General features: G+C 50.9%; 1 protein-coding gene across 5 annotated transcripts in view; it reads left to right on the top strand.

The window, feature by feature from the left end:
• The window catches only part of HEG1 (heart development protein with EGF like domains 1), an 89,349-nt gene that overhangs the window by 38,915 nt on the left and 26,029 nt on the right, over window positions 1–24,405 (top strand). For 4 of the 5 annotated variants that reach the window (XM_036349280.1, XM_036349279.1, XM_036349276.1 and 1 more), the window contains 8 exons: window positions 2,469–2,696; window positions 3,406–4,752; window positions 6,724–6,840; window positions 7,529–7,648; window positions 13,246–13,349; window positions 16,400–16,458; window positions 16,699–16,859; window positions 20,810–20,944. In XM_036349280.1, the coding sequence (XP_036205173.1) occupies window positions 2,469–2,696; window positions 3,406–4,752; window positions 6,724–6,840; window positions 7,529–7,648; window positions 13,246–13,349; window positions 16,400–16,458; window positions 16,699–16,859; window positions 20,810–20,944 (2,271 nt within the window). The remainder of the gene's footprint in view (window positions 1–2,468; window positions 2,697–3,405; window positions 4,753–6,723; window positions 6,841–7,528; window positions 7,649–13,245; window positions 13,350–16,399; window positions 16,459–16,698; window positions 16,860–20,809; window positions 20,945–24,405) is intronic. The other variant, XM_036349277.1, reaches the window with a different exon arrangement.

Below are 24,405 nucleotides of genomic sequence, written 5' to 3'. Positions count from 1 at the left end.
CCACTGCAGCATTTGCCAGCCTGTGAGCCCAGCTTCTGGCTGAGCAGCGCTCCCCCTGTGGGAGCACACTGACCACCAGGGAGCAGCTCCTGCATTGATTGTCTGCTCCCTGGTGGTCAGTGCGTGTCATAGCGACTGGTTGTTTGGCCATTCGGTCAATTTGCATATTAGCCTTTCATTATATAGGATGATTTGCAGGCATTTTCTCCCGTTCTTTGGGTCATCATTTCACTTCCTATGGCATTATTTGCAGCACAACAGTTCTTAATTTTGATGAAGTCCAACTTATCAATGTGAGAAAACTTTTCTTTTCATTTTCCTTCCTAATAATGTTTTTGGGTAATTTTTAAAAACTATTATCAGCAGCCTTATCCATGTGAATTGTATGCTGACTAAAGCAAAAATGCATTAACTTATCATTTAAATTTGTAATAGGTTTAAAGTCTTACCTCCTCACCACCAATAATAAATAATGTCTCCATTTGCCCCATCCTAATTGATGAGGAAAATTAGCATGTGGTAACTGCTCATGTGATGTGATGTGAAAAAACACATATGGGTGGAGGATCCCCGTGTGCCCTTTTATTTCTGTGCATGGAAAATGCATTCTCTGTCTCCTGAACCAAGGGATCATTTTCCACCCTCACTACTGTGGGGCTCAGACTTGTCCCCATTCAAACCAGGAGTTTGTCCCTCCTCAAACCTGCAGCCTTCCCTTCCCCTTCCCTTCAGGACCCTTTGCTCTGCAGCGCTTGCTCAGCTGGTCCTTGTAGACAGTTGGGCAGGTCTTGGGGTTGGTTATAAAGTGCTGGACACGGAATAGCCTCATTCCTGAAACCGCCCCCCTGCGGTTGACACGGTGCCTTATCTCGTTTCCTCTGATCGCCCGAGCTGACTCTGCCAGCCAGCCTTTCGGAGCTCTCCAGCTTCCTTTCTGGGTTCAGATGGAGCCCCTGTCTGACTCCACGGGGGTGTCCGTCAGCCTGATGGGGCTGTTTGCCTGATGTTTGTCTAACAGGTCTTTTCCGTCTCCCCACCCCAGGCCCTGTCTGCTTTACCTCGGGAACTTGTGCTCCAGTCCGCTCAGCTCTCCAGCCTCCCCGGCGGGTCTTCCATGGGTCCCCTAAGCCCTTCAGTCCGAGTCAAGCAACCTCCTCCCCTGGTTCCTGGCTCCTGGGTGCTGCTCCAGGCCCTGTGCACCCCTGTCCCCCACTCACTCCTGTCTCTTAGTGAAGGCAGACCTCTCGCGAGGTGAACCTACCTAACCCTCAGCTTTACCTTCGTTTTCCATTGGGGTGTGTCCATGGGGCAGCAAGAGCTAGTCTGGTCTGGGAATAAAAATAAGAACCAGGAGAAGAGCCTGTTTTCTCTCATAGAGCCAGATTATGGAGTAGTTAGGCCAAGAAAAACTGATCCTCACTTCCATGCCCCAAAAAGGAAGAAAGGGATATTTATTCACGCATCACCTGTCCCTATGCCATCCCCACCAAGAAAATAAAACAAATGCATCCAAAACACACACACACACACACACACCAAGCCTACCGTTAACCTCTGATCACATACCATTTCTCATGGATGTGTCATCACGCCTCGCTGGTCCTACCAGGAGGTGAGAGCCTTCGGGGTCATGTGGGCTCCCTGCTCGGTCTCATCAGAAGGTGTAAAGCCCCAGTAGGATTGTTAGTCTTTTGCCCACTGTTCACCTCCCCCGCAGCCACCACCATGTCCCTGACACAAACTCTGTTTATTATGTATCGCCCAGCAAAACACAATATTGATCCTGGTCACTTAAGTACCAAACCTTCCCATGAGTCCAGGCCCCCTGCACATGCTGACCCGCGGCGCCCCCCGTGTGTCCGTCACTGACAGGCATCTGCAGGAACACCCCACGCCCGGCTTCCTCAGATAAAGACCCCGAGGAAACCCAGGGAGCATTCGGGCTAACGTAGCCCAGGAAACGAGGCTTATTCCTGAGACTCAAGTCCATGCCCTTGTTGTCTCCCCTGCATTGACCCCCGCCTCCTGCACTGACCCGTCATCCCCTTTTCAATCTTCTTTTTTTAAAAAAAAAAAAAATTTCCTTTTTATTGAATTTATTGGGGTGACACTGGTTAACAAAAGTATACAGGTTTCAGGTGCACAATTTTACAACACATCATCTGTACACTCACTGTATTGTGTGTTCCCCACCCCAAGTGAAAGTCTCTGTCCATCGCCATTTATCTCCCCTATGCCCTTCTTCACTTCCTCCCACCCCCCTTCCTCCCGGCAGTCGGCAATCACCACAGTGCTGTCTGGTCCATGAGTTCTTCTGTTTTGCTCAACATCCCTTCGTTTCCCCCACAGCTGTCAGCCCGCTCTCTATCTGTGTCTGTCTCTATTTTGCAATTAGTTCATTTTGTTTATTCCGTTCCACATATGAGTGAAATCCTGTGGTGTTTGTCTTCCCCTTTTCAATCTTGTAGCCACTGAAGATAGTCCTGAGCTGGGAGTCAGTGCCGACACACAGCAGGGGTCCGAGGGAACACCCGGAGCCCGCGCTCACAGCCCCCACACTTCAGCCACCTTCACTGGAAACGGGGAGCGCACACTGCGATCTGTCACCAACCGGACTTCCGGGGATGAGGGGCGCTCCCAGACGGCACCCGGAGAAGCAGAGAGCGCCACTCCACATGGGAACGTGACCGCGGCCGGTAAGGCTCTCGGAGGTGATGAGCTGGATCCCTCCCCGCTCTCCTTCAGCTCATCTCTCAGCTTGCTCACGGTCCCAGAGTGATTAAGTTCGCATCCACCCCAATTACCTTACAGGCTCTTTAGGACGAGAATTTTCTGGGTTCTCCCCCCCCCCCCCCCCCCCCCGCTCCCCAGCTCACCCCCCACTTACCTAAGGCATGTGCCAGTGGTGTCTGCCAGGATGCTTAGATAAAAGAGAGAACAGCCGCTTTGCGGCTCAGGCCAGCCTCCTGGGAAAGAAATCTCTCATTCTTCAGAGAATGGAAAGTTGGGAGGGTTTTCCTTTTTCCATTTAGACATAACAATTGTTCTATTTGGGGTCTTAAGAGCTTTTAAGATACCCATTTGCTTTTATCAAGAAAGGCCTGTGGAAGGAATCTGGGCCTGTTCCCTGTTCTTTGGGCCCTGGCCCCACTTCTCTTTTCTTACCATTTCCTTTGCTGCCACCGCGTTCCTCACCGGAGGTGAGCCTGCCCTCAGACGTAGGCCCTGCCTGCCTTCTGCGCGGCCTCTCGGAGAGCTCGCCTCGGAGACCGGAGACCGCGTCTCCAAAGGAAGTGATTCGCCCGCCGGTGCTCACAGATCGGACACGGGCCGTCTGTCCTCAGTGGGTGTCCAGGGGTTTGCCTGTTTGTTCCGTTGACCTAACTCTGGTTTTCCCCTTGGCAGTCACTGGAATGATCTACCATCCGGCGGGCGGCACAGACACCGAACGGAGGCCTCCCAGCCACCACACAGACCACACCTACGTCTCCTCCACTTTCACCAAAGGGGAGCGAGCGCTGCTGTCCATCACAGACAACAGCTCAGCCCCGGACGCGAGGGAGAGCTCGACCTCTTCTGGGAAGATCTCAAACCCTTCACGTTCGGGCGATCCTCCCTCTTCTCAGGCTCAGACGGAAAGAAGTAACGGCTCCTCCTACGCAGGGGCTCCTCCTGCCACGGAGTCACTGGGCCTGCGTCCAGCCCACCTCCCATTCTACACCCCGGCCGTGAACACGTCGGGCACCTTGGACCTCCTGGGCACACGAACTGGATCCGTCAGTGACTCGTCCCCTTCGTCGGGGCCCCCGCTGCCCCCACCCTCAGTGTCACAGCCCCACCAGCCCCTCTCCTCCACCTTATCATCCACCAGGGCCTCCGCTCACCCACTGGAGTCCACCCCCGATGCGCCCACACCTCTGCCTTCCTCGCCACCCCCTTCGCCCGGATCCCTGACAGTCCCTGCCCCTGTCTCAGTGTCTGTGTCCCAGGCAACCCTTTCGCCTTCATCTCTTACCTTGGCCCTGCCCAGGGCCAGGGACACTCCCGTGACGCCAGTTCGGACGGCAACAGTGGCATCGTCGGTGCCAATGCTCTCCCGCAGTCAAACAGCAGATCCTAAGAATCAGAGCAGCCCACACCACGAACACGTGGCCACCAAATCAAAGCCCCCGAGCTGGGAGTCTCTGCCCACAGAGGCCACCGGAGCTGAAACCGTGAGCTCTGCTTCGGGGATCCCCGTGGCCCCCGCTTTAACAGAGTCCTTTCCGGAGCCAACCCTTCCAGCCACAAGCACCCGCTTGGCCCGGACGCCGCCAGCGTGGACAGCCACCACTCCCAGGACGCCCCCTCCCCCCGTGCCCACGCCCGGCCCCTCCTCAAGCACAGCCACTCCGATGGCCGGCCCCGCCGCAGTGCAGACCACGGCTGGGAAACGGTTCTTGCCGACCAGCCCTGAAATGCCAGCGCCACGGATCTCCACAGAAGCCGTCGTTACCACTAAAAGGAGCCGAGCGCCTGTCGGTGACACCACCCGATGGAGCTCCCTGACCAGTGCACCCACATCAGCAACAGTACTGACCACAGAGCCGGGCGTTTCCGAAGGGGACAGCCCCGCTCCCCCTTTCCTCAGGACGACTCCCTCTCCCTGGAGCACAGACGCTTCTCCGGCCGAAGTGTCGTCTCCCCTGGCCACCACCTCCCGTGCTCAGAGCGGCACGCAGTCACCCCCAGCACGGTCGTCTCCAGCCTCAGGTAGCACACAGTCACGCGGGCACACTGAGTGCGGGCGGGGGTGCGTGGGGTGTGCGGCAGCGGCTGCTGTTGGCAACAGCACAGTGTTACAGTGTTGGATGATCTCAAGTGCTTCCTGTAGAAGCACCTAAAGCATAAAGTAATGTCACCGTGGACCTAATCTTCTCACCCCTGAGTTACATAATTCCTCCCGAACAAGGAGGAGAGGATGCCACTGGCTGGGCGACATCAGTAGACGGTGTAGCAGCCGCTTGTAATGTCCCGTAACTGAAAGAGCTTTCTGAGCATGCCCTTAACTCTCCTGGAGCGGGGCGGCCGCGATGCTGGGCGGGAGGGTAGAGGAAACATAGTCAAGAAGCTTTAGGTGGCCTGGCCGAGGCATGGAGTGAGTCGGTGGCTGCTCCCTGGTCAGAGCCTGCGCTTCTGAGCCGGGCAGGTGGCTCCACACTCACCAGGGAGGCTTCCCTTGGTCCAGGGGAAGCCCTGGCCCCTTGGTGTCCCTCAGATTATGTTGCTGGTTGGTAGATGTGTGTGTGTTGGGGGACAGGGGGGTAGGTGGGCATGTTCAATAAGATGGTGACGGACTAATCTGTCCCATAGTGACTGCATTGTGCCTGAGGTTATCTTGAAGTTCCTGGTACACACATGACTCTTTGTCATGTAAGGAAAGGTAGAAGTAAGACGATCTGTCTTTTGATGCCCTGTTTAAAATTGTACACGTGGCTCATCCAGACCCAGGAAGGCCAGCTGCCGGTGCTGATGGGGTGAAATGGAGATGATGCCCTATGGAAAGAGAGGACGGGAAGTGCTCTGTGGTGACTGCAGCAGGGACTGTCAGCAGTCTGGTGGCTGGAGGGTCATGCCCGCCTGCCAGCCCCACGGTGCCATGAGGCTCGGTGCCCCCTCTGATCCCAGCGGCTCTGGGAAACGAAAGCTGGATCCTTCCCCTGCTTCAGAGTTCACAGGGCTTTGTTTCCAGCAGCCAGATACGCACTGTCTCCCTTCGCTGATTGTGGCCATTGCAGTGGCAGCTGTGGGTGGGAGTTAGCGTCATTGCTGGCTGGTGATGTGCATTCTGCAGCAGGACCCATGGGCTCAGTGCTTGCTGGTCCCTGCTGAGCTAAGATGGCTGAGTTCAGGTCTATTAGAGCAGCAGCGAGGCGCAGGCAGGAGCACCATCTTTAGGGTGAGCCCATCGGTTTTCAGGGTCACTCTTTTGGAGTTAGAGACCTTGACTTCCACCTTTTTTTTCTCATCCTACCACCGATTCTCTCCTTGGAGACGATGCAGTTATTTTGTGGGATCTGGCTTTTCTATGTATATGTCAGAAACCTTGACTAGGGAGTGTGACAATGCAGGTTACACAGACCGAAGCACAGAGCTGTGGCCACTGCCCTTGGGAGCTGGGAGTCCAAGGTGACCTTGAAGCCAGAGCATCCCTGGGTCCAGATGAACCCTACAGGGCTCGTTGAGCTGGCACGGTCATGCTCACCTCCAGTCGGTTTTCTAAGTGAGGGCACAGCACGTGGAGGCCCGCATGTTATTGCATTGTGAGGTTTTCGGATACAGGGAAACCTTGCCGCCGGAGGATGGCTGATCAGGGGTCCTTTTCCCCTTAATATGTGTTTTAAATGGGCATTAGTTCCAGTAGAATTCTCCAAGTATCACAGAGGCAGAGTAATCGTCCGTCCTGAGGGGAGTGACCCGTGAGCAGCATGTGAGCCGGTTCTTGCGCTCAGGGTCCGGTTGTCCGGCGCCGTGTCTGCCCACCAGCGAGCGCCGGAACCCAGGCCCACCGCGTCTCAGTCGCCCCTCTCGGGAACCCACTCTGTGTTCGTACTGTGGCCTTTCAGGGCAAGTAAACAGAAATAAGTGAGGATCAAATATTAGCCGGGAGGATTAAATATTTACCGAGCGCTGCCTTTACATTTGCCGTGCGGTTAACTGCTCTGTTCCTGGAATGTGTTTTAGTGAACAGCTGCGCCCCTAACCCTTGCCTCCACGATGGGAAATGCGTTGTGGACCCCGCCCGCCGTGGCCATCGGTGCGTGTGCTCCCCTTCCTGGCAAGGGGAAGACTGCAGTGTGGGTAAGAGGAAAAGCCGTCTCCGGGTCTACAGTGCAGTAGCGCATCGGGAGGCAGCAGGCTCGTTTTTTCTCCAAATGCAGGGGAGTAAGATTTTTAAATGGATGCCCTGCTGACCTGAGGTTAACACGCTCGTTGTCGTCTGCAGAATAATGTCGGACAGCGCGGCTGGCAGGTCTCCACGATCTGGCCTCATTCTGTGGGCTCCATACACTCCTGCCACACTGGGCCCTGCACAGCTCCCCAAGCACCCCTCTGCTTTGCTCTTCTGGCCTCCACTGTGCTGGTGCCTCAGCCTAGGAACCCCCCCCCCCCCCCTCACCACCACCCATCTCCACCTGCTTATTAAAGTTCTTCTAGTCTTAGTCCAGATATCATTTGAAACAGTCTTTTTTTCTTTTTTATTGTTGATGCTATTACAGCTAGAAACAGTCTTAATCCTCCCCTCCATTAAAATCTGCTATTTTTCTGTACTTGCAAATCCTGCCTTGTGTTTACAGTTAGCTGTCTGCATGGCAGCCTCCACCCTTAATAGGCTGGTAGCCCCTTGGGAATGAGGGGAGTGTCCTGCTGGTCTCTGGGGCCCCACTACACCTCGTGCCATTGGGCCCTTAGTCCGCGCTTACTGTGCTGGGTTATGGTTTTGCTGTCTGATACGGATTCAGTGTGGCCTGTGTTCTATCCTCTGCAGATGTGAATGAGTGCCTCTCCAGCCCCTGCCCGCCCCTGGCAGTGTGCAACAATACTCAGGGATCCTTCACCTGCAGATGCCCCATTGGGTACCAGCTGGAAAAAGGAATATGCAATTTGGGTAAGAGAGTTAGTCTATCTTGGGATTCTTTCTATACCACTCTATATTTTGCAAAGTGACATAAAAAGTAACGTTGCTTTTCTCCCTAATGAAAACCAACATTTGTCGGAACTGTAGTTTAAGGAAGAGAGAAAGAAGTGGAGGCTGCCTTGTGTCCCACCACTTAGAGAGATAGCACATTCTATGAAACTTCTTTAGTGTGCATTATATCTTTACATAGTTGAAATCATGTGATATTTGTACAAATTTTACATCTTAAATACTTTCTCATGTTATTAAAAAACTAGAGGCCCGATGCACAAAATTCGTGCAAGAGAAGGCCTTCCCTTCCCTGGCTGCTGGCACCGGCTTCCCTCTGGCACCGGGACCGGGGCTTCCCTCGCAACCTTGGCTTCGTCCAGAAGATTGTCCGGAAGGATGTCGGCTCTAATTAGCATATTATGCTTTTATTATTATAGATTTTATACAAACTTCTTAATGACTGCATAAGTATGCCATCATTTGTGCATAAACTGTTTGCTTCACCATTTCACCCTGCAGTTAGAAAAAAAATATGTCTACATCAAAGAATATTCTAACTCTATTGTTTAAAAAATACATTTTAGAGAGAGAAAAAAACCCTGATTATCCTACCAAATTCACACATTCTTTTCATTTTTAAAAACAATCTTCATGTTATTATCCACAGGCAGATATATTTTTACAAAGCTGTTGCCATACTTGTACCATGCAATTTATCACATTTTGTTTCCTAATTTGATAAGACTCATGAAGCTGGTTGATTTTCGCTGTACTCACTGCTTTAAGATTAAGAAACAACCCACATGGAGACCAAGGCCTGACAAAGTGCTAAGTGGCCAGGTGTACACAATTGCTTGATTGGAAGCCAGGTTTCCAGCCTACCGTTCCTCCTGTCCCAAAATACTGTGTTAGCTGTAAGGGCTTTCTTGCACACGGTGTATAACCCTGTATTGGAATGCCCAAGCCCAGTACATAACTGGAAGAAATTAGAAGCGAAGAACATCGAGTTATTATCTAAGCTCAGTAAGGAAACTGGCTGGTAAAGTGACTCATCTTTGAACCATCTTAAAGCACCCAGTGTGATACTTAACACACAGAAAGTGCTCAGTAAAATTTTTTTGCCAGAACGGATTTCTTTGTCTTTTGAAAATATCATTTGCATGAACTCCTATTGCCTATAGCAGTGATGGTGAACCTTTTGAGCTTGGCGTGTCAGCATTTTGAAAAACCCTAACTTAACTCTGGTGCCGTGTCACATATAGAAATTTTTTTTGATATTTGCAACTATAGTAAAACAAAGACTTATTTTTGATATTTATTTTATATAGTTAAATGCCATTTAACAAAGAAAAATCAACCAAAAAAATGAGTTTGTGTGTCACCTCTGACACGCGTGTCATAGGTTCACCATCACTGGCCTATAGGCTAAGGGGAATCATCAGACTTTTTAGAAGGTTGTGTCAAACAACAAAACTAAAACAGCTAGTAACAAGTGTGAGGTTCTTTATTCAAGGGAAGCCACCCATGGAGGGGAGCGCAGGGCCTCCCAGGCGCGGAGCACTCCGCCTGAGGGACTGTGGGCGAGAGCAGTGTTACAGAAGGTTAGAAGTGGGACCGAGGGGGAAACAGGGTGTAATTGGCGGGGGTTGCATATCTGACCTTATTTAGAAAAATTAAGGAACGAGGAAATAAGTATAGAGCTCAGGGCTGGCTTGGTGTTGGGGAGTGGCTGGCTGGAAACACGGTGTTTCTGGCCCAGCAGAGCCTGCATGAAAGCTGTCCCTGGCAGGAGCAGCTCCATCTTGGGCCTAGAAATTTATTTCAACAGTTGCTACCCTACTGAACTAATGGTAGGATTTTGAAAATTGGTTAAAATACAGGGGTTAAATCAAAGCATTATTTAAAGAAAGAAAAATCTAGGAATATTAGATACCAGTCAAAATCCAGAATTCCTCTTGTTCTAATAGTTTATTTGCTTTTGGGGAACCTATTCCATTTAGCTACACCCTATAAGCCAGGAGTTTTGGATTAAGAATGGAGAAGGTGGACATGATTTTGTTCGGAAGCGGTGTGCAAAGTACACCTGTCCGAGAACGCAGATGCCTGGCTGCCAGCCCCAGGGCCACCACCTGCAGCCCATGACCCCTGAGCCTCAATTTCCTCATCTGTAAAACCAGGTTGCCCCCTGGTCTGCGTCCCACTCAGGCTTATTGTGAACATCAAATAAAATAATGTATTTGAGCAAGTTTTTAAAATGGTAGTGTTCAGGAGCACTCCAAGAAAAGAAAAGAAAATGGTAGAGTCCTCCAGACAGGAGGTATCATTTAACATTAGTCTTTAGCCTCTTGGGCCACTTGGTCTAGAATTGAAAGCAATGAAAATAATAAACTACTCTGAATACAAAGGAATAAGTATGGGTCTTTAAAAAAATCATTTCAATAACCTGTGTAAATCAATAGTTAAATTTGAAGTAAAGAATTGCCTTAACCCGGCTGGTGTGGCTCAATGGTGGAATGTTGACCTATGAACCTGGAGGTAACGGTTCAATTCATGGCCAGGGGACATGCCCAGGTTGTGGGCTTGATCCTCAGTAGAGGATGTGCAGGAAGTAGCCGATCAATGATTCTTTCTTATCGTTGATGTTTCTATCTCTCTCTCCGTCTCTCTTCCTCTCTGACAGCAATAAAAATATATTTTTTTAAAGTTGCCTGAAAGCCAGGTGATATAACTGCAGGCATGAGGATGTCTGTGTGCCAGGGAGAGTGCAGGGGCTGGGAGGATGCCATGTGACGCCATCTTCACACTGAAAGTAGAGGTCACATTTGCTGTCGTGATTTAGAAGAGATTTGTGTACTTAGCATTTGCAACCTGTATATTTCTATACTGAGTGTCTGGATATAAGCCTGGACCTGTGAGATGTACAGATGAAGGAGCAGATGAGGGTTCTGGAAGCCTGTGTGTGGAGTGTCCCAGGGGTACCAGTATTGGGAGGAGAGTGGGTCGATTGTGTTAACAATCATCTTTCCCTTTTCAAGTCATTTAACTTCATTGTTCATAAACATCAGAGGAACATGCAAATTAGAGCATGCTGAAATGCTTTCATTTGGCCAAGAATGTTTTCAAAGAGCTCCCTGCTGCTCAGAAAGAGTCCTAAGCAGCTGGCTCCACTGAACTGTAGAACAAGCAAAAAGATGTTAAATAAGGATTAAGGGCTTCAGACAGTAAGTATAAGATGTTAAATGTTTTCCCTGGCTCATTTGTGGGCCTTTTTCTTAATTCAGCAAGCAAGCTTTCTGTGAAAAAGCAGCTTCAGGGGTTTCTGTGTTTCGGGTTATTATTTTTTTCCTGTCCAGAGGGGAAGATAGGAATTTAATATAAAAGAAGATAAGAGCCAGATATAAAGCAGTCTGTACTAATGTTTGGTTGTCTGCCCATTTGTAAGTTCCATTCCCCTCAGGCCCAATCAGCACAAATTGATGTTAACTGGAATTTTATTTTATGAGTGACATGGGCCTTGAAAGTGGGGCTGCTCTCTTTCATGTATGAATCCAACATTATCCTGAACATGGGTCATTTCATTACATGGCTTATCATCGTGGAGTCTGGCTCCCTTACAGAGGTTTGGAGCCTTTCTCTGTAGCCCCGTGATTGTCCTCAGAACAGCAGATATTTCCTGTTGCGCACACCAAACAAGTCAGTACAAGACTAATGACCTGGCAATTCCTCGGGGGGCTGAGGTGTAGATAGACTTGGAAGATGGGCACACATGAGGTTCAATATTCATGTTGGCTCTTGGGAGCTGCGCAACCTTGGGAAGTTACAGTGATAAAGTGGGCATTTCCTCTGAACAGAAGGAATAGGTGTTGATGGGGCGACTCTAAGGAGTAGAGGAAACCTAAGCATGCCCTTGAACGTGAGGATTTGTAGACTTGGTGAAAGACCGAGAGTGCAAGAGCTCTCCTCTCTCTGAAGCAAGCATGTCAAACTCAAGGGCTAACGGGCCAAATAAACAAGGTTTAAGTTTATGTGGGCCGCAAAAGAACAAAAGCTTCAATTTTCATAGAAACGTAGTTTTATTTCAATAGAGACATGCTGAATACAAAGGGCTGAAATAAATGAGTAATCGTTAACATAAAATAATAGAACATTTTAATAAAAATTAATATTTTTTCTTAAACATTAACTTACCAGACACTGAATAACTGCACAAATTAATAAGCATGATGCAGATAAACCTATTTTTCTTATTCTCTGAAAGCGAAATATTTCCTGTTGCTCACACCAAACAAGTCAGTACAAGACTAATGACGTGGCAATCGGCTGCTAAAATATTTGCTGCTAGTACAGTGGGGCCTTGACTTATGAGTTTAATTTGTTCTGAGACTGAGCTTGTTAAGGAGCTCGTTAACTCAAATTACTCTATCAACTCAGTGCAAAAAATCGGCCGAGAGACAGCTGGTATCTCAAAAAACTCGTTCGTCGGGACACTCGTAAGTCAAGGCCCCACTGTATTAGTGGAGAGAAATGGTGCACCTGTGAGTAATGCATGTAAGGGAAATGAATGCAACACAATGATAGTAATCAGTCATTAGCGAATGTTGTAGTTCATTATTAATAATTATGTATACCAGGATATTGTAAAAATTAAGTTATGAAATTTTTATTAAAACATACCGGTTTCTTACATACCATTATATTGGCTGGGCTGCAAAAATATTCATTGTGGGCTACATGCGGCCCGTGTGCCATAAGTTTGACATGCCATGCTTGCTCTAAAGTGCTATGCCCGGCCAGTGTGGCTTAGTGGTTGAGTGTTGGCCTATGAACCAGGAGGTCACAGTTCGATTCCCAGTCAGGGCACATGCCCGGGTTGCAGTCTCAATCCCCAGTGTGGGGCATGCAGGCGGCAGCTGATCAATTATTCTCTCTTATCATTGATGTTTCTATCTCTCTCCCTCTCTGAAATCTCTCTCTATATAAAACCTAATATGCAAAGTGTCCCCTTGGGTGTTTGACTGGGAGTTCGATTGCTCGCTTTGACGTGTGCTGACCACCAGGGGGTGGCGTGGAATGAATGAAGGCCCTGGCTGACAGCCGGCAGCTGCTAGGGACACTACCTGTGCACAAATTTTATGTACTGAGCCTCCAGTAAATAAAGCATTATGGGGCCTGAGGAGCACTTTTTGTGTCTAGCCCCATGTCTCCCTCCTGGGATTATGTAGTTTAGGCCAGTTCATCTTTCTTCTTTGTCACAGCTTTACTGGGCATCTATTATGGGAAGGCCGTTAGAGAGATGTCAGGAAGGCTCCTCTCAGCAGCCCTCCCTTCCACACAAAGGGCTCCTTGGAGTCTCTCACCCACAGAGTTACTCAGTCTGAGCCATCAGCTCAGCTCAGTAGGTGCTCACCTTCATGGAGAGGCGCCCAGAGAGGGGAGGTGGTCTCCACCCTCAAGGAGAAAGAACTGCACAGAGATGGTCTTCGAGGTGGGATAAAGCCACCTCGAAATCTACAGGCACTCAGCCGTGTGTAGGTCAACCTCTCGTGTAGCCTAACGGGTTATGTTTTTATTTTCAGTTAGAACCTTTGTGACAGAGTTTAAATTGAAGAAAACGTTTCCTAATTCCACCGTGGAGAAACATTCGGACCTACATGAAGTTGAAAGTGAGGTCACCAAAACGGTAAGTTTTCTGAAAGGCATCTTACTTCTAGGCCTTTGTTTTCTAGAATAGATTTCATTGGGGATTGGGAGCCTCCTGGGGGTCAGCTGTGTCTCCCGGGCTGTTTGTGTCTGTTACGTTTGGAAGGTAAACTTCGGGGTAGCATAAAGGCCTCTCCGAGCCAGAGGGCGGTGTGGAGAGGCAGTGGTCCCCAGGAGGAGGGTGTCTTTGAACGTGTCCTCGCCGGCAGCCTTTGTCGGTGGGGTGCCGGTTCTTTTCCATGTGCACACTGACAGGCACAGACATGTAAGTGACGTGAACCCGTGAAAGCTGTTGGTGAAGAGGAAAGACCCAGAGCATCCTGCTGGCCCTCCTGCTGCTGACCTGCTGTGTGACGTTCTCGGGGTTAGGAACATGGAGAGGATAGCGCCCTTTTCCTTCAAGGGAGTGCCAAAGCGGAGCAGTCAGTCCTGGTTACCCAGGGGGAGGTTTCATTGCATAGAGCAGCGGTTCCCAACCTGTGGGTCGAGACCCCTTTGGGGGCCTAACGACCCTTTCACAGGGGTCGCCTAAGACCATCGGAAAACACATATATAATTACATACTGTTTTTGTGATTAATCACTATGCTTTAATTATGTTCAATTTGTAACAATGAAATTGGGGGTCACCACAACATGAGGAACTGTATTAAAGGGTCGCGGCATTAGGAAGGTTGAGAACCACTGACATAGATTATCAAGGGGCCTTTTATTCTTCTTTCCCTCTCGGCTTACTTTTTGTCAGGGAAACAAGAAGGAAGGAAGAGAGGAGGGAGGGAGGGAGGGAGGGAGGGAGGGAGGGAGGGAGGGAGGGAGGGAGGGAGGAAGGAAGGAAAATGGAGAGGAAGAAAGAAGAGATGAAATGAAACAGTATATTTTGCCTCTTGGCTGCTATGTGAGTCTAAGATTTAGTGTCTAGAAAACCAAAGTTTGCCATTAAAATAAGTTTTAGAGATCAGTCTATTTCTGATTTCAGTTTTACTTGTTCCGTATGGGTGAGAGTTAGAGTACTAGCCAAAACCTCGAGGACTTTACAGGACTGTGGAATTTATTTGCAAACTTTAGATGGCAGTTCTGTTTCCGTATCTCCTGCGCGTCTGCTCTGACAGGGTGTGACAGGTGCCTCACTAAGGTATTCTGACACCGTGACTGATGGAAAACGGAGGTCCTGGAAGCTGACGATGCTGCCTGAGCTCACACTGAGCAGGTGCCAGGTTAGGGAACAGGCCGCCAGACCATCCTCTGGCCTGACACCAGTTGCAAATTCAGAGATCCCCAGGCCACCCTCAGATTTGACAATTCACTAGAACTCACAGATGGCGCCTGAAGCTGTTACACCGCGGTTATGGTTCATTACAGTGAACGGGTCCAGGTCACAGCCAGCCAAGGAAGAGAGGCGTGGGACAGGGCCCCGGAGGGTTCCAGATGCGGTGCTTTGGCCGTCCTCTCCCCACGGGGCCACGAACAGGGTTAACGCCTCTGGGCTGTGATGTGCGCAATATTCATGGAGTGTGCCAGCCAGGGAAGCGCACCTGAGTCTTGGTGTCTAGAGCCAATATGTTGTGCTCGCTTCAGCAGCACAGGCACTAACGTTAGAGCCAATACCTAGACATGGCCAACTGCCCGAAGGGCTGACCTCGGGCCCCAGCCCCGCTGGAGGTCCAGGGGTTACCCTATAACTCAAAGCCCTCACCATCAATCACGCTGTTAGACGATCTGGAGTGGCCCAGGCCCCGGGGGTAAACAAAGGCAGGCCATTCCAAAGGCTTAGAGGTTGCCTCCCAGGAGCCTAAGGCCAGACCTCTCTTGAGGCAGGGTTTAATTTTTACTATATGGCAGGTTTTTGTCTACTTTTACATCTTCTAACCCTATACCTGGTATTCTTGTCACCCCACCACACCTGCCTCGGTCAGTCTTTCCTTGTAAGATAGCACAGGGCTGAGAGCGCCGTGCACGGGGGCAGACCTTCCACTACACAGCGCTCCGAGGCTGCTCTGGCTTAAGTTGGACCCAGTGTCAGCCCATCACTTGTTAGTGAAGTGACACGCCCCCCCACCCCCACCCCAGGAAATAGTGGAGATTTAGGCAGTGACTGGAGAAGCCACTCAGGTGGCCCTTCCCAAGATGCCATTCTGTTCTGAAACGCGCCACTTCTGTCTTTACCTGGGAGGGGGAAAGCTTAAGAACTGATGCTAGTGATGAATCACTGCCTATCAAAATACAAAGCAGTGTCATACGAAGCCATAAACGTCTGGTAACATCCTTGTTTGAATCCTTCTTCTGAAGAGCGAGATGTACCTGACATGGGCCGTGAGGCCAGGTGCGTCTGCACTGCCCAAGGTATTGAGACCTTCTGCTGCCTAGAAGGAATCCCTGGCCCCAAAGTGGGGGTGGGGTGGGGTGGGGGGGCAGGGAAGCAGGCCTGGTGCTTTCTTTACACCCTGAGGGGGTTCCTGCTCTCTCTGAGGGCACAAGGCAAACAGGCAGAGTAACTCTTAATTTGCTCTCAACAAAAGGGTCCTTGACCCACGTAATGTAATTGCCCATGTTTGCCGAGGGACCTGTCTTTGAGTTGGGTCAACCCGCTGTACATCAGGAGGGGCCTGCTTGGGGCCTGCCAGACCTGGGGCCGCAGAAAGGAACCAGCCTTTTCATGAGGCTTGCTCACTGTGTGAAGTCCAAATAAACAGTTGCCTTGGAGTTTTTTGAAGGTCTCCTGGGTCTTAGAAGAGATCTGCCGCTTTGAAGATGTTTTGCATCCAAGGGCGCTGTTCAGAACATCCGCCCCTGCCAAGACTTGCCCCACTGATTCACTATCTGCCTCTCTCCCTTTGTACTCACGGGGCCACAGAATAGGAGCAGGAAGGCGTTTAAGAAGGGAACACAAAGAGGACACCCTCCTCTGTAAAGCCCCCTGCTGATAACTTGATGGCTGGAAAATGCCCGTTTAACACCGAGAATAGGAAATCGGTTCCAGCCCTAAGGCTTTTGTCTAGCTCATGGTTAACGACAAACCTGTTCTTCCTTTCAGCTGAATATGTGTTTTTCAATGTTACCTGGTTATACCCGATCCACAGTTCGTGCTTCAGGGTAAGTGCATTCGCCTGTGAACCAGACTATAGAAAGGGGAGGATATTCGCCCATGGGTGGCAGCAATAAACCCGGGCCCTGTTTTGACCAAGCCACAGGGTGACCCAGGGCCAAAGTCACTGGACCTTCATGCCGCCCCATTCCCTCACCGGACAATGGAGATAACGGCTCATTTTCCAAAAGCCTTGGGGCCCACGTGTCATTTTAGAGCAATTAAAAACCTACACGCTTTGCCCGTAGAGAGTCCAGCGCCGTGGTCCTGTCGCTGCAGACCACCTTCTCCCTGGCCTCCAACGTGACGCTGTTTGACCTGGCCGACGGGATGCAGAGGTGTGCCAACTCCTGCAGGTCTTCTGCTGAGGTCTGCCAGCTCTTGGGATCTCAGAGGCGCATCTTTAGAGGTGAGAGAACGGCCCTCTGGGATGACCCCCTGCCCCATACGGTTAGGCACACATCTGGGATAGAAATGGAAGGCAATTGGGGCTCAAGTTCAAGAGAGCTCGTCACAGAGCCAAGCTATCTTTGAAGCAGGTGTTAAGTGAAGGACCTTCATGTCTGTGGAGCTTTGTACATGCAGGTGTGCACATGCACAGTCTTTTTTTTAAAAAAAAAATATTTTTATTGATTTCAGAGAGGAAGGGAGAAGGAGAGAGAGATAGAAACATCAATGATGAGAGAGTATCATTGATTGGTTGTCTCCTGCATGCCCCCTACTGGAGATCAAGCCCACAACCCAGGCATGTGCCCTTGACTGGACTCGAACCTGGGACCCTTCAGTCCAAAGGCCAACGCTCTATCCATTGAGCCAAACCAGCTAGGGCACACATGCACAGTCTTGAAGTCACCTGGTCCTTGGCCTGCTGCCCCTTCTACTCCTACACGGGAGCTGATGTAATGAAGCAGAAACCACTCTTCTTTCTCTTGAAAAACTCCTACTCTCTCTGGGGAGGCAGACGTTCACACAGAATGTACCTGCTTGTCAATACCCCAAACCGTCATGGTGATATACCATTAAGTAACAGTAGCCCGGGCAGTGTGACCTGCCATGTGTGTTGGTTTGCAGACTACCAGTGCACAGACACAAGACCAGACGACGTTCGCCAGCTGCCCAGTGTCAGTCAGGATAATCTCCCCATTCTTGTTCGGGCTTTATCTGTTTTGTCAAAAGCTGCTGCGGTGCATCTAGGGGAAAGCAGATGAAATGAGGGATTAGAGACAAGTTCACATTTGGGTCTTAGAGGGAGGTGTTGCCTCTGGGATGGGAAAACGGCTGGAATCAAAGGGCTGCCTCGCAAAGAGGCTTGTCCCTGCTGCCGTCTCCTAAGTGATCAAAGCGGCTCGGCCAAGCTCATTCCCTGCACGGTTAGGAGGTGGCGTCTGGGTGGGCCTCCCACCTGGGCCCCGATGCTGGACCTAAGTTGTAGGTGGCAGTTGCTGTCATTCAGCATCACTGGGGAGTTAGCTTAAAACTTCATGTCCCAGTGGACTGACTGCTCTAAACTCTGAGTCAAGAGCTCTTTGGTTTTGCTCTGTTTGTTTTTGTGATTCAGGGTCCCCATTTGGCCTCCGTGGCGAGTAGGAAGGGGACCTTTCAATTCAGTCAACACTTACCGAGTGCATCCTAGGTGGTCAGCGTGGTGTGAGGTTATGTTTTGTCCCCAGTAAATGCATTGCATGCCTTGCAAATCAAGTGGACAAATCCTTGGCTTCGTAAGGTCCTGTTTAGAGCAGTCCTGCCCCCTCTCTGACTCCCATTCTTCCAGTGTGGATATGTGTGGATCATGGGAAAGCACCTGTTTCCTTATTGGGGTCCCATTCTTCTTTTTTATTTTTTTAGGACTTTAATTTTTTTAGAGCATTGTTAGGTTCACTGAAAAATTGAGAATAAGATACAGAAATATCCCACATACTCCCACATCCCCACATGTGCTGGTCCCCATACTTCGTCTCTCCTTCCAGAGCTTGTAAAAACAGAGACAGCCAGGCATCTTGGCTCAATGCGGGCTCACATCTCTGTTCTTAATCCCAGGGCTTCTCCAGGTTTTGCCAACACACCCAGCATGGTCTGTCGCCCTCCTTTCTGAGTGCTAGGGAGGCAGGCGTGACGGGAGGGAGCTCTCAGGCTCTGCCATCTGGGTGTTTCCAACATCTGGGCAGCACCGACTACTCTGGACGCGGCCATGGGAACGGCGGGCTTTGACCCTTCAGTTCACAAAATACCTACTTCCTCTCCTTTCGGAACCTTGCAGCTCTCGTGTCTCCAGAGGTTTAGAATCCTTGGAAATCCCCCTGGCAGGGTCTCAGCCTTAGACCTACATAAGTTCCCATTGTCTGTCCGGCGGATGTCATGCCCAGAAAGGACCATGGGAACTGGGGATGTAGAACAATCACATCGCCAGGCTTCCAATGAAAATGGGATTCTGCGTGGTTCCGTTTGATGGATTTACGGTAGAAAAATTCTGTTCTTTGAGAATTTTTAGGATAGCAGCTCCTCCATTGCATGGGCAGGGCCAGCTTCCCTTGCGTTCCCAGGAATCTGCCTCCGTGCTGGGCGAGTAGTTAGCCAGGACACTGGATTAAGGGGCAGGATGAAAGGAAAACATGACGGGCTTCCAGAGAATATCTAATCAGGCCAGGCACTCAGGCTGGCCGCTGGACAAGGCTGGAGCTGGCCAGGCTGCCTGGCCCTGGAGGTATTCCTTCAGATTAAGGCTTGAGGGCTGGCAGCACCTTCAGAAAGTAGAGATGAGTGATTGCCGGGGGTTTAGGACCTCTCTGCTGCCAGCTTTGCAGTGTAGGCTTGGTGAGATTTTTCATTTTTTATTTTTCTCCCTTAAATACAGGCTTTTCACAATAAACAAAGGAAATTCTATCACACACACAAACAGGGTTCTGATTTAGCACGTCAGCCTCCACTGATAAAGACAGGAAACTTGGTGTTGAGAACCGAAATTGTGTCCTAAACTTACCTCCCTGTGACCAGGCCATCCACCAGGCCCCAAGCTCTCAGGACTCAGAAAAGGAGGCTAATGCTGGGACCGCCATCCGACTCCCCCACCCCCACACTGTGTGGGCATCAGCTCCTGTCATCAGACTGGCCTAGGCAGGGACAGTTTTGCCGTGCTGTGTTAAGAACTGGTTTCTGAATAGGTTGGTGTCTTCCTTAAGGTGGGAGAGGGGAGACCATCCTCACAGCACAATGTACACATTGCCCTTCCGTGGCTCTCCCCCCATCTGGACTTGCTCTTGTCTGCCAACAGCAGCAGCACATGACAGGCTTGCTTTGCCCTGTACACGGGTCTAAGTTAACTGCTTACTCTCCTGTTGGTTTCATAGTTTTGTTCTATTGTCTGTGTACCCCAATTACATGTGTCGTTTTTGGGAGGGACTTATGTTAAGTGGTAGAATGTACCCTCATTGTGTCTGCTGTGTACAATCCCAGAGAGGGCCCAATGTGTGCAATCCCAGAGAGGGTCCAATATGTACAGTCCCAGAGAGGGTCCAATGTGTACAGTCCCAGAGAGGGTCCAGTGTGTACAATCCCAGAGAAGCCACATGCCCAATCTGAGAGCTTTTTGATAATGAAAATGGTGCTTTATCATCCATGAAATGAACATGGCCCACACACCAGGGTTGGACACAGCCAGGTGGGTACACCTGGAAGAAACAGGGCCTTCAAGCGAAGGAGATAGGAAGCCTGAAAGATGCATGCCTTCGCGGCCTGCCTGTCTCTCATGGTGACGCGGTGACTGGAGGTCCGACGGCACCTTCTGCATGTGTATCAGGCACTGTGTGGTGCTGGAGACCCAGAGATGAATAAACCGGGAGACATAGTCGATGTAGTGGGGAAGCAGGCAGGGGACACGATGAAACTACAGCCCGCAGAGCCCAGGTCATCTTCCACTGCCCCTCGGACCGTCTGTTGTCAGGTGAGCCTCCCAGGCTGCACAGACACAGGCTGAGGCGCCTTCAGCTCGAGGCAGGTCTGCCCCTCAGCCTTCTCCGTGGAGCATGGTCTCGGCTCCTGGGTGTCTGTGATCTCCCCCCGCAGTCCTTACTCGAGAAGATCCCACACCTTCGAGGGCCATCCGTGCAGTGACCCGGAGCTGGGGCCAGCTGTTTCCTCTGGGCTTCTCCATCTCCGCATGCTGTGTGAACGCTCAGTAAAGAGGCCTGGGGCCGACACGGGGGAGGAGGGGCAGAAGGCAGAAGGGACCTGGGCAAGGAGCGTGCACCGGCAGGCTTTTTGGGAACCTGTCCTCGGAGCCTCTGGACATAGGAAGTTCCTGCGTCTTAAGGTCTGAGGTGGAGGAGGCTTTGTGTGGTTTTACTGTCTTGTTTTCCATCCCAGCGGGCAGCTTGTGCAAGCGGAAGACCCCGGAATGTGACAAGGAGACCTCTGTCTGCACGGACCTGGACGGGGTGGCGCTGTGCCAGTGCAAGTCGGGCTACTTCCAGTTCAACAAGATGGACCACTCCTGCCGAGGTGCCTGCGCTTCTCTTCTCGGGCTCTGTGCGCCTTGCTTTTCTCTGCCGGGGCTCCTCCCGCTCAGTGGCCTGCTCTAGGCTGGGGGTAACCAGCCCTTGTTGTTTGGCGCGCAGCCGGCTGGAATACATTACCTCCTTGGAATAGCAGCATTATCTCTGACCCTGCGCTGGCCTGGCCCCTGGATTCAAAGGGAAAGTAAAGAGAATGGAATGCCTGTGACCAGCAACGCCTTTTCTTTTTTCTTTCCACTTTAAGGAAGTTAGAAAAATTATTGTTTTAATTCCCAAAGCTTTGCTCTATTGTCCGCTAATCTTTTAAAATGGTGATACAAGCGTGGAGTCAGGCTGTACCTTTTAGCAGCAGCTGTGGCCCAAGTGGGTCAGAGCCCACCTTGGCCTCCACTTTGCTGGACCTGTTTCCTCTTCTGTGACATGGGTGTAGGGATGCTTCATTGATCGTCTAAGAATTAAAGAGGGCAACATGTACATACGGTGGTCCTGTGGAAGCCATCCACATTGCTCTTGTATTTTACCCAGGTGGCTGTTGTCGAACAATGAGCCTTAGTTTTTAAAGGTTTCATAAAGTATTTAAGGACAGAAAGCTAATTCCGCAAACCTTTTAGGTGAGGCTTAAGTTCGTGTAGTTTGAGATCAGAGGCTGCTCAGTGAGTGTTGGGTGGAGCCCAGGCCCAGAGTGCGGAGGACCCTGACTCGGAAGGACTGCAGCAGCCAACACTGGCTGGTGATAGGTGTCCTGGAATCAGAGTCAAATCGCATATTTGCAAAAAGTGGCATGCCACTTACAGCTGTCAGGACCGCCCGCTGGAGGACTCATTCTGTCAGGAGAGGATAAAAATACATTTGAGGGCAGCGCGCTCGTCCTGAGCGTCAGATCCGGTGGCTTAGGTTCATGGACGTCCTCCGCTCTGTACGCAGGCGCTGCGGTGGGCGCTGAGAAGAGGGCCAGTGCTCCGTGATGGGCAGCTTCACCGTGTTCCTCAGCACGTCAGGCTGCCGCCCTCATACAAAGAGATGTCACTTCCTAATTCCGTCTTATCTGGGTTAATGCCGAATGTTCCTCGCCCTTCGTAGACACTGAGCCTTGCGGGAAGGTGACCTCTGCTAAAATCCATCCGCTGGGGCAGCGTGGCTGTCGGGAGGGAGAGGGGAGTGGGCAGAGGTGCAGGCATCTAGAGTGCCGGCCCTGTATGCCGCGTCTCTGGAGCGTCTGGTGGCCACTTCTGCCCCTGGCTGGCCCGGGCCACTTCCCCTCTGCTTCCGAGTCAGCAGTTTCCTATTTGTGTCGCCTGCAGACAAGCATTAGTGATGGCATAGCTGTCAGAGGTTTTCAAATGCAACGACACAGGCCCCGGCGATCTGGGTTTATCCAGAGATGACCCAAGAAGCAGCCTAAAGAACCCGTGGTTAGCTTGTGGGCTTACTGCCAAGGGCCTCTGCAGCCTCATTTCTGCAGTTAGATTTTCGTCTGTAGCCATCAGGCCTTTGATGAGTACATGAGGGATCTCCTTGGTCACAGCCCTGTCTGCTGGGTTCTGATGGGTCAGCAGTGACATCTTCTGGCCACTGGTGCTGGAGCACAGAGGTATTTAGAGTGAGTCCCCTTTGGACACTGCAAATCAGGGGTCAGCCCCCTGTATAAATGGGAGATAGAGTTGCGGGTGTATTTTCTAAATCTCTGCAGTTCATATTTGTACAGTAGCATAGCTGCGTTGTTCTCTGTCATCTGTTTAAACCATCTCTAATTCTCTCACAGCAGTGCCCACACACCCACACACACACACACACACACACACACACACACTTAGTGTCTCACACGCCTGTACAGTGCCTTTACCAGACTTTAACTGTCTGTAAGATTAAACTAGGTGACCTTCGGACAGCCATCGCAGCCTCCTTCCATCATACAGGCTTCGTGATGAATTCCAGCTCCCTGTTCGCAGGTCTCTTTCTCTCCCCAGACGGCAAGTCCCTTGAGGGCGGTGCCTGGGTCCAGGACACGCTCAGCATGTTGCGGGGTTTAGCAATGTCCGCCGAGTGAACAGTGGATCACAGGGCAGCAATGGCAGGGCAAGACTGGCAGGGCTTGAGTTAGTTTCCTGCAAGAGAACAAGAGTGTTTAGGACTCTACCACTTATTTTTCTTAAAAGGACAGAGGCTTGAATTTTATTGTGTTCCATATCAGCGCAGAAGCCCAACTGGACATATATGTTAGTTAGTCCCACGTTCATTTCATGCTCCGTGGGTCAGAGCTCCTCGGGGGTGGCCATGAGGCGCGCTGCAGTGCCTAGAACAGCACCGTGCCCACGGTCGCCTCAGTCTTCGATGAATGACCAAATGAGCCCATTCGAATAAAGAAACATCATCATGTCTGGAGTCTGGATACTTCCGAAGCTACGTGAAAACAGCCCAGCCCAGCAGCCCGCACGCAGGCCGGGCAACAGATGGGCGTTACGTGTGCCCAGATGACAGTCATGGCCTGGAAGCTCCCACCCAGCAGATGAGGGTTGGGAGGTAGATCTGATGTGAAAACACTTCCAGGAAGAGGTGTTTTCGTAGAACTGACTGGTGTGACGTCAGCGGGCCTTGGTGCCGCCCTGGGTGGGGATGTCACTGGGGGCAGAGCCGTGGCCTCCAGGGGCAGCTTCCCGTCCGTGACCGGCCGTAGCAGGAGGACTGCCACACATGCTGCTTCCCACGCCCAGAGGCAGGCATGCTCGGCTTGTTCCTTAGGGAAGGCCCCACATGAGGCGGGGCGTGGAGAGCTCGAAGGTGTCACAGGGTTAGGGGAGAGGCGCCGTGCCGGGGTCCAACCCCAGCAGGTCCAGGGGTCCCCAAAGGTGTGGATGGAGTCGGCGAAGAAGGAATGACACGGAGACGGAGTTAGTTGATCAACAGCCTAGCCAGGATCTCTAGCCAGGATCTCCAGCCAAGTTCTGGTCTGGATCTCCAGAGAGGTTCTGCTGTTTATTGTCTTGTTACATCCGTATTTATCCCAGTTGATTTTAATCCTGTCAATTTCTATTACAAAAGTTAGGGCGTTTCTTATCTCCATTCCAGGGAGTAAAGATTATGTAGCTTAAGCATGATTGTTTGTAGTGATTAACTACTCGCCTGGCACTTAGTTAAGGAGTTTCATCCCCTCCCTGACTTCAGGGAAAAATTCCTACCTGGGGAAACAACCTTTCTAGGAGAGGCATCCCCTCCCTGACTTCAGGGAAAAATTCCTACCTGGGGAAACAACCTTTCTCGGAGAGGTGACCTTGGTTAAAACACACAGCGCTAAGGGGAGCAAACATATTAAGAACAGTATGCTATATACGCCAGGTCCCTTGAAACATATGCTGTGCAGATGTTTCTTTCCTGCAGCGACTGTGTCAAGCAGCAAGGATAGACCGGCTTCCGGCAGCGCCGTCCCCCTTCCTTCATGGGATGTGATTA

Source organism: Myotis myotis, unplaced genomic scaffold (assembly GCF_014108235.1).
Source record: "Myotis myotis isolate mMyoMyo1 unplaced genomic scaffold, mMyoMyo1.p scaffold_m19_p_2, whole genome shotgun sequence".
NCBI lineage: Eukaryota > Metazoa > Chordata > Mammalia > Chiroptera > Vespertilionidae > Myotis > Myotis myotis.
Note: the sequence above shows the minus strand (reverse complement) of the source record. Positions and strands in the feature narration are given on the sequence as shown.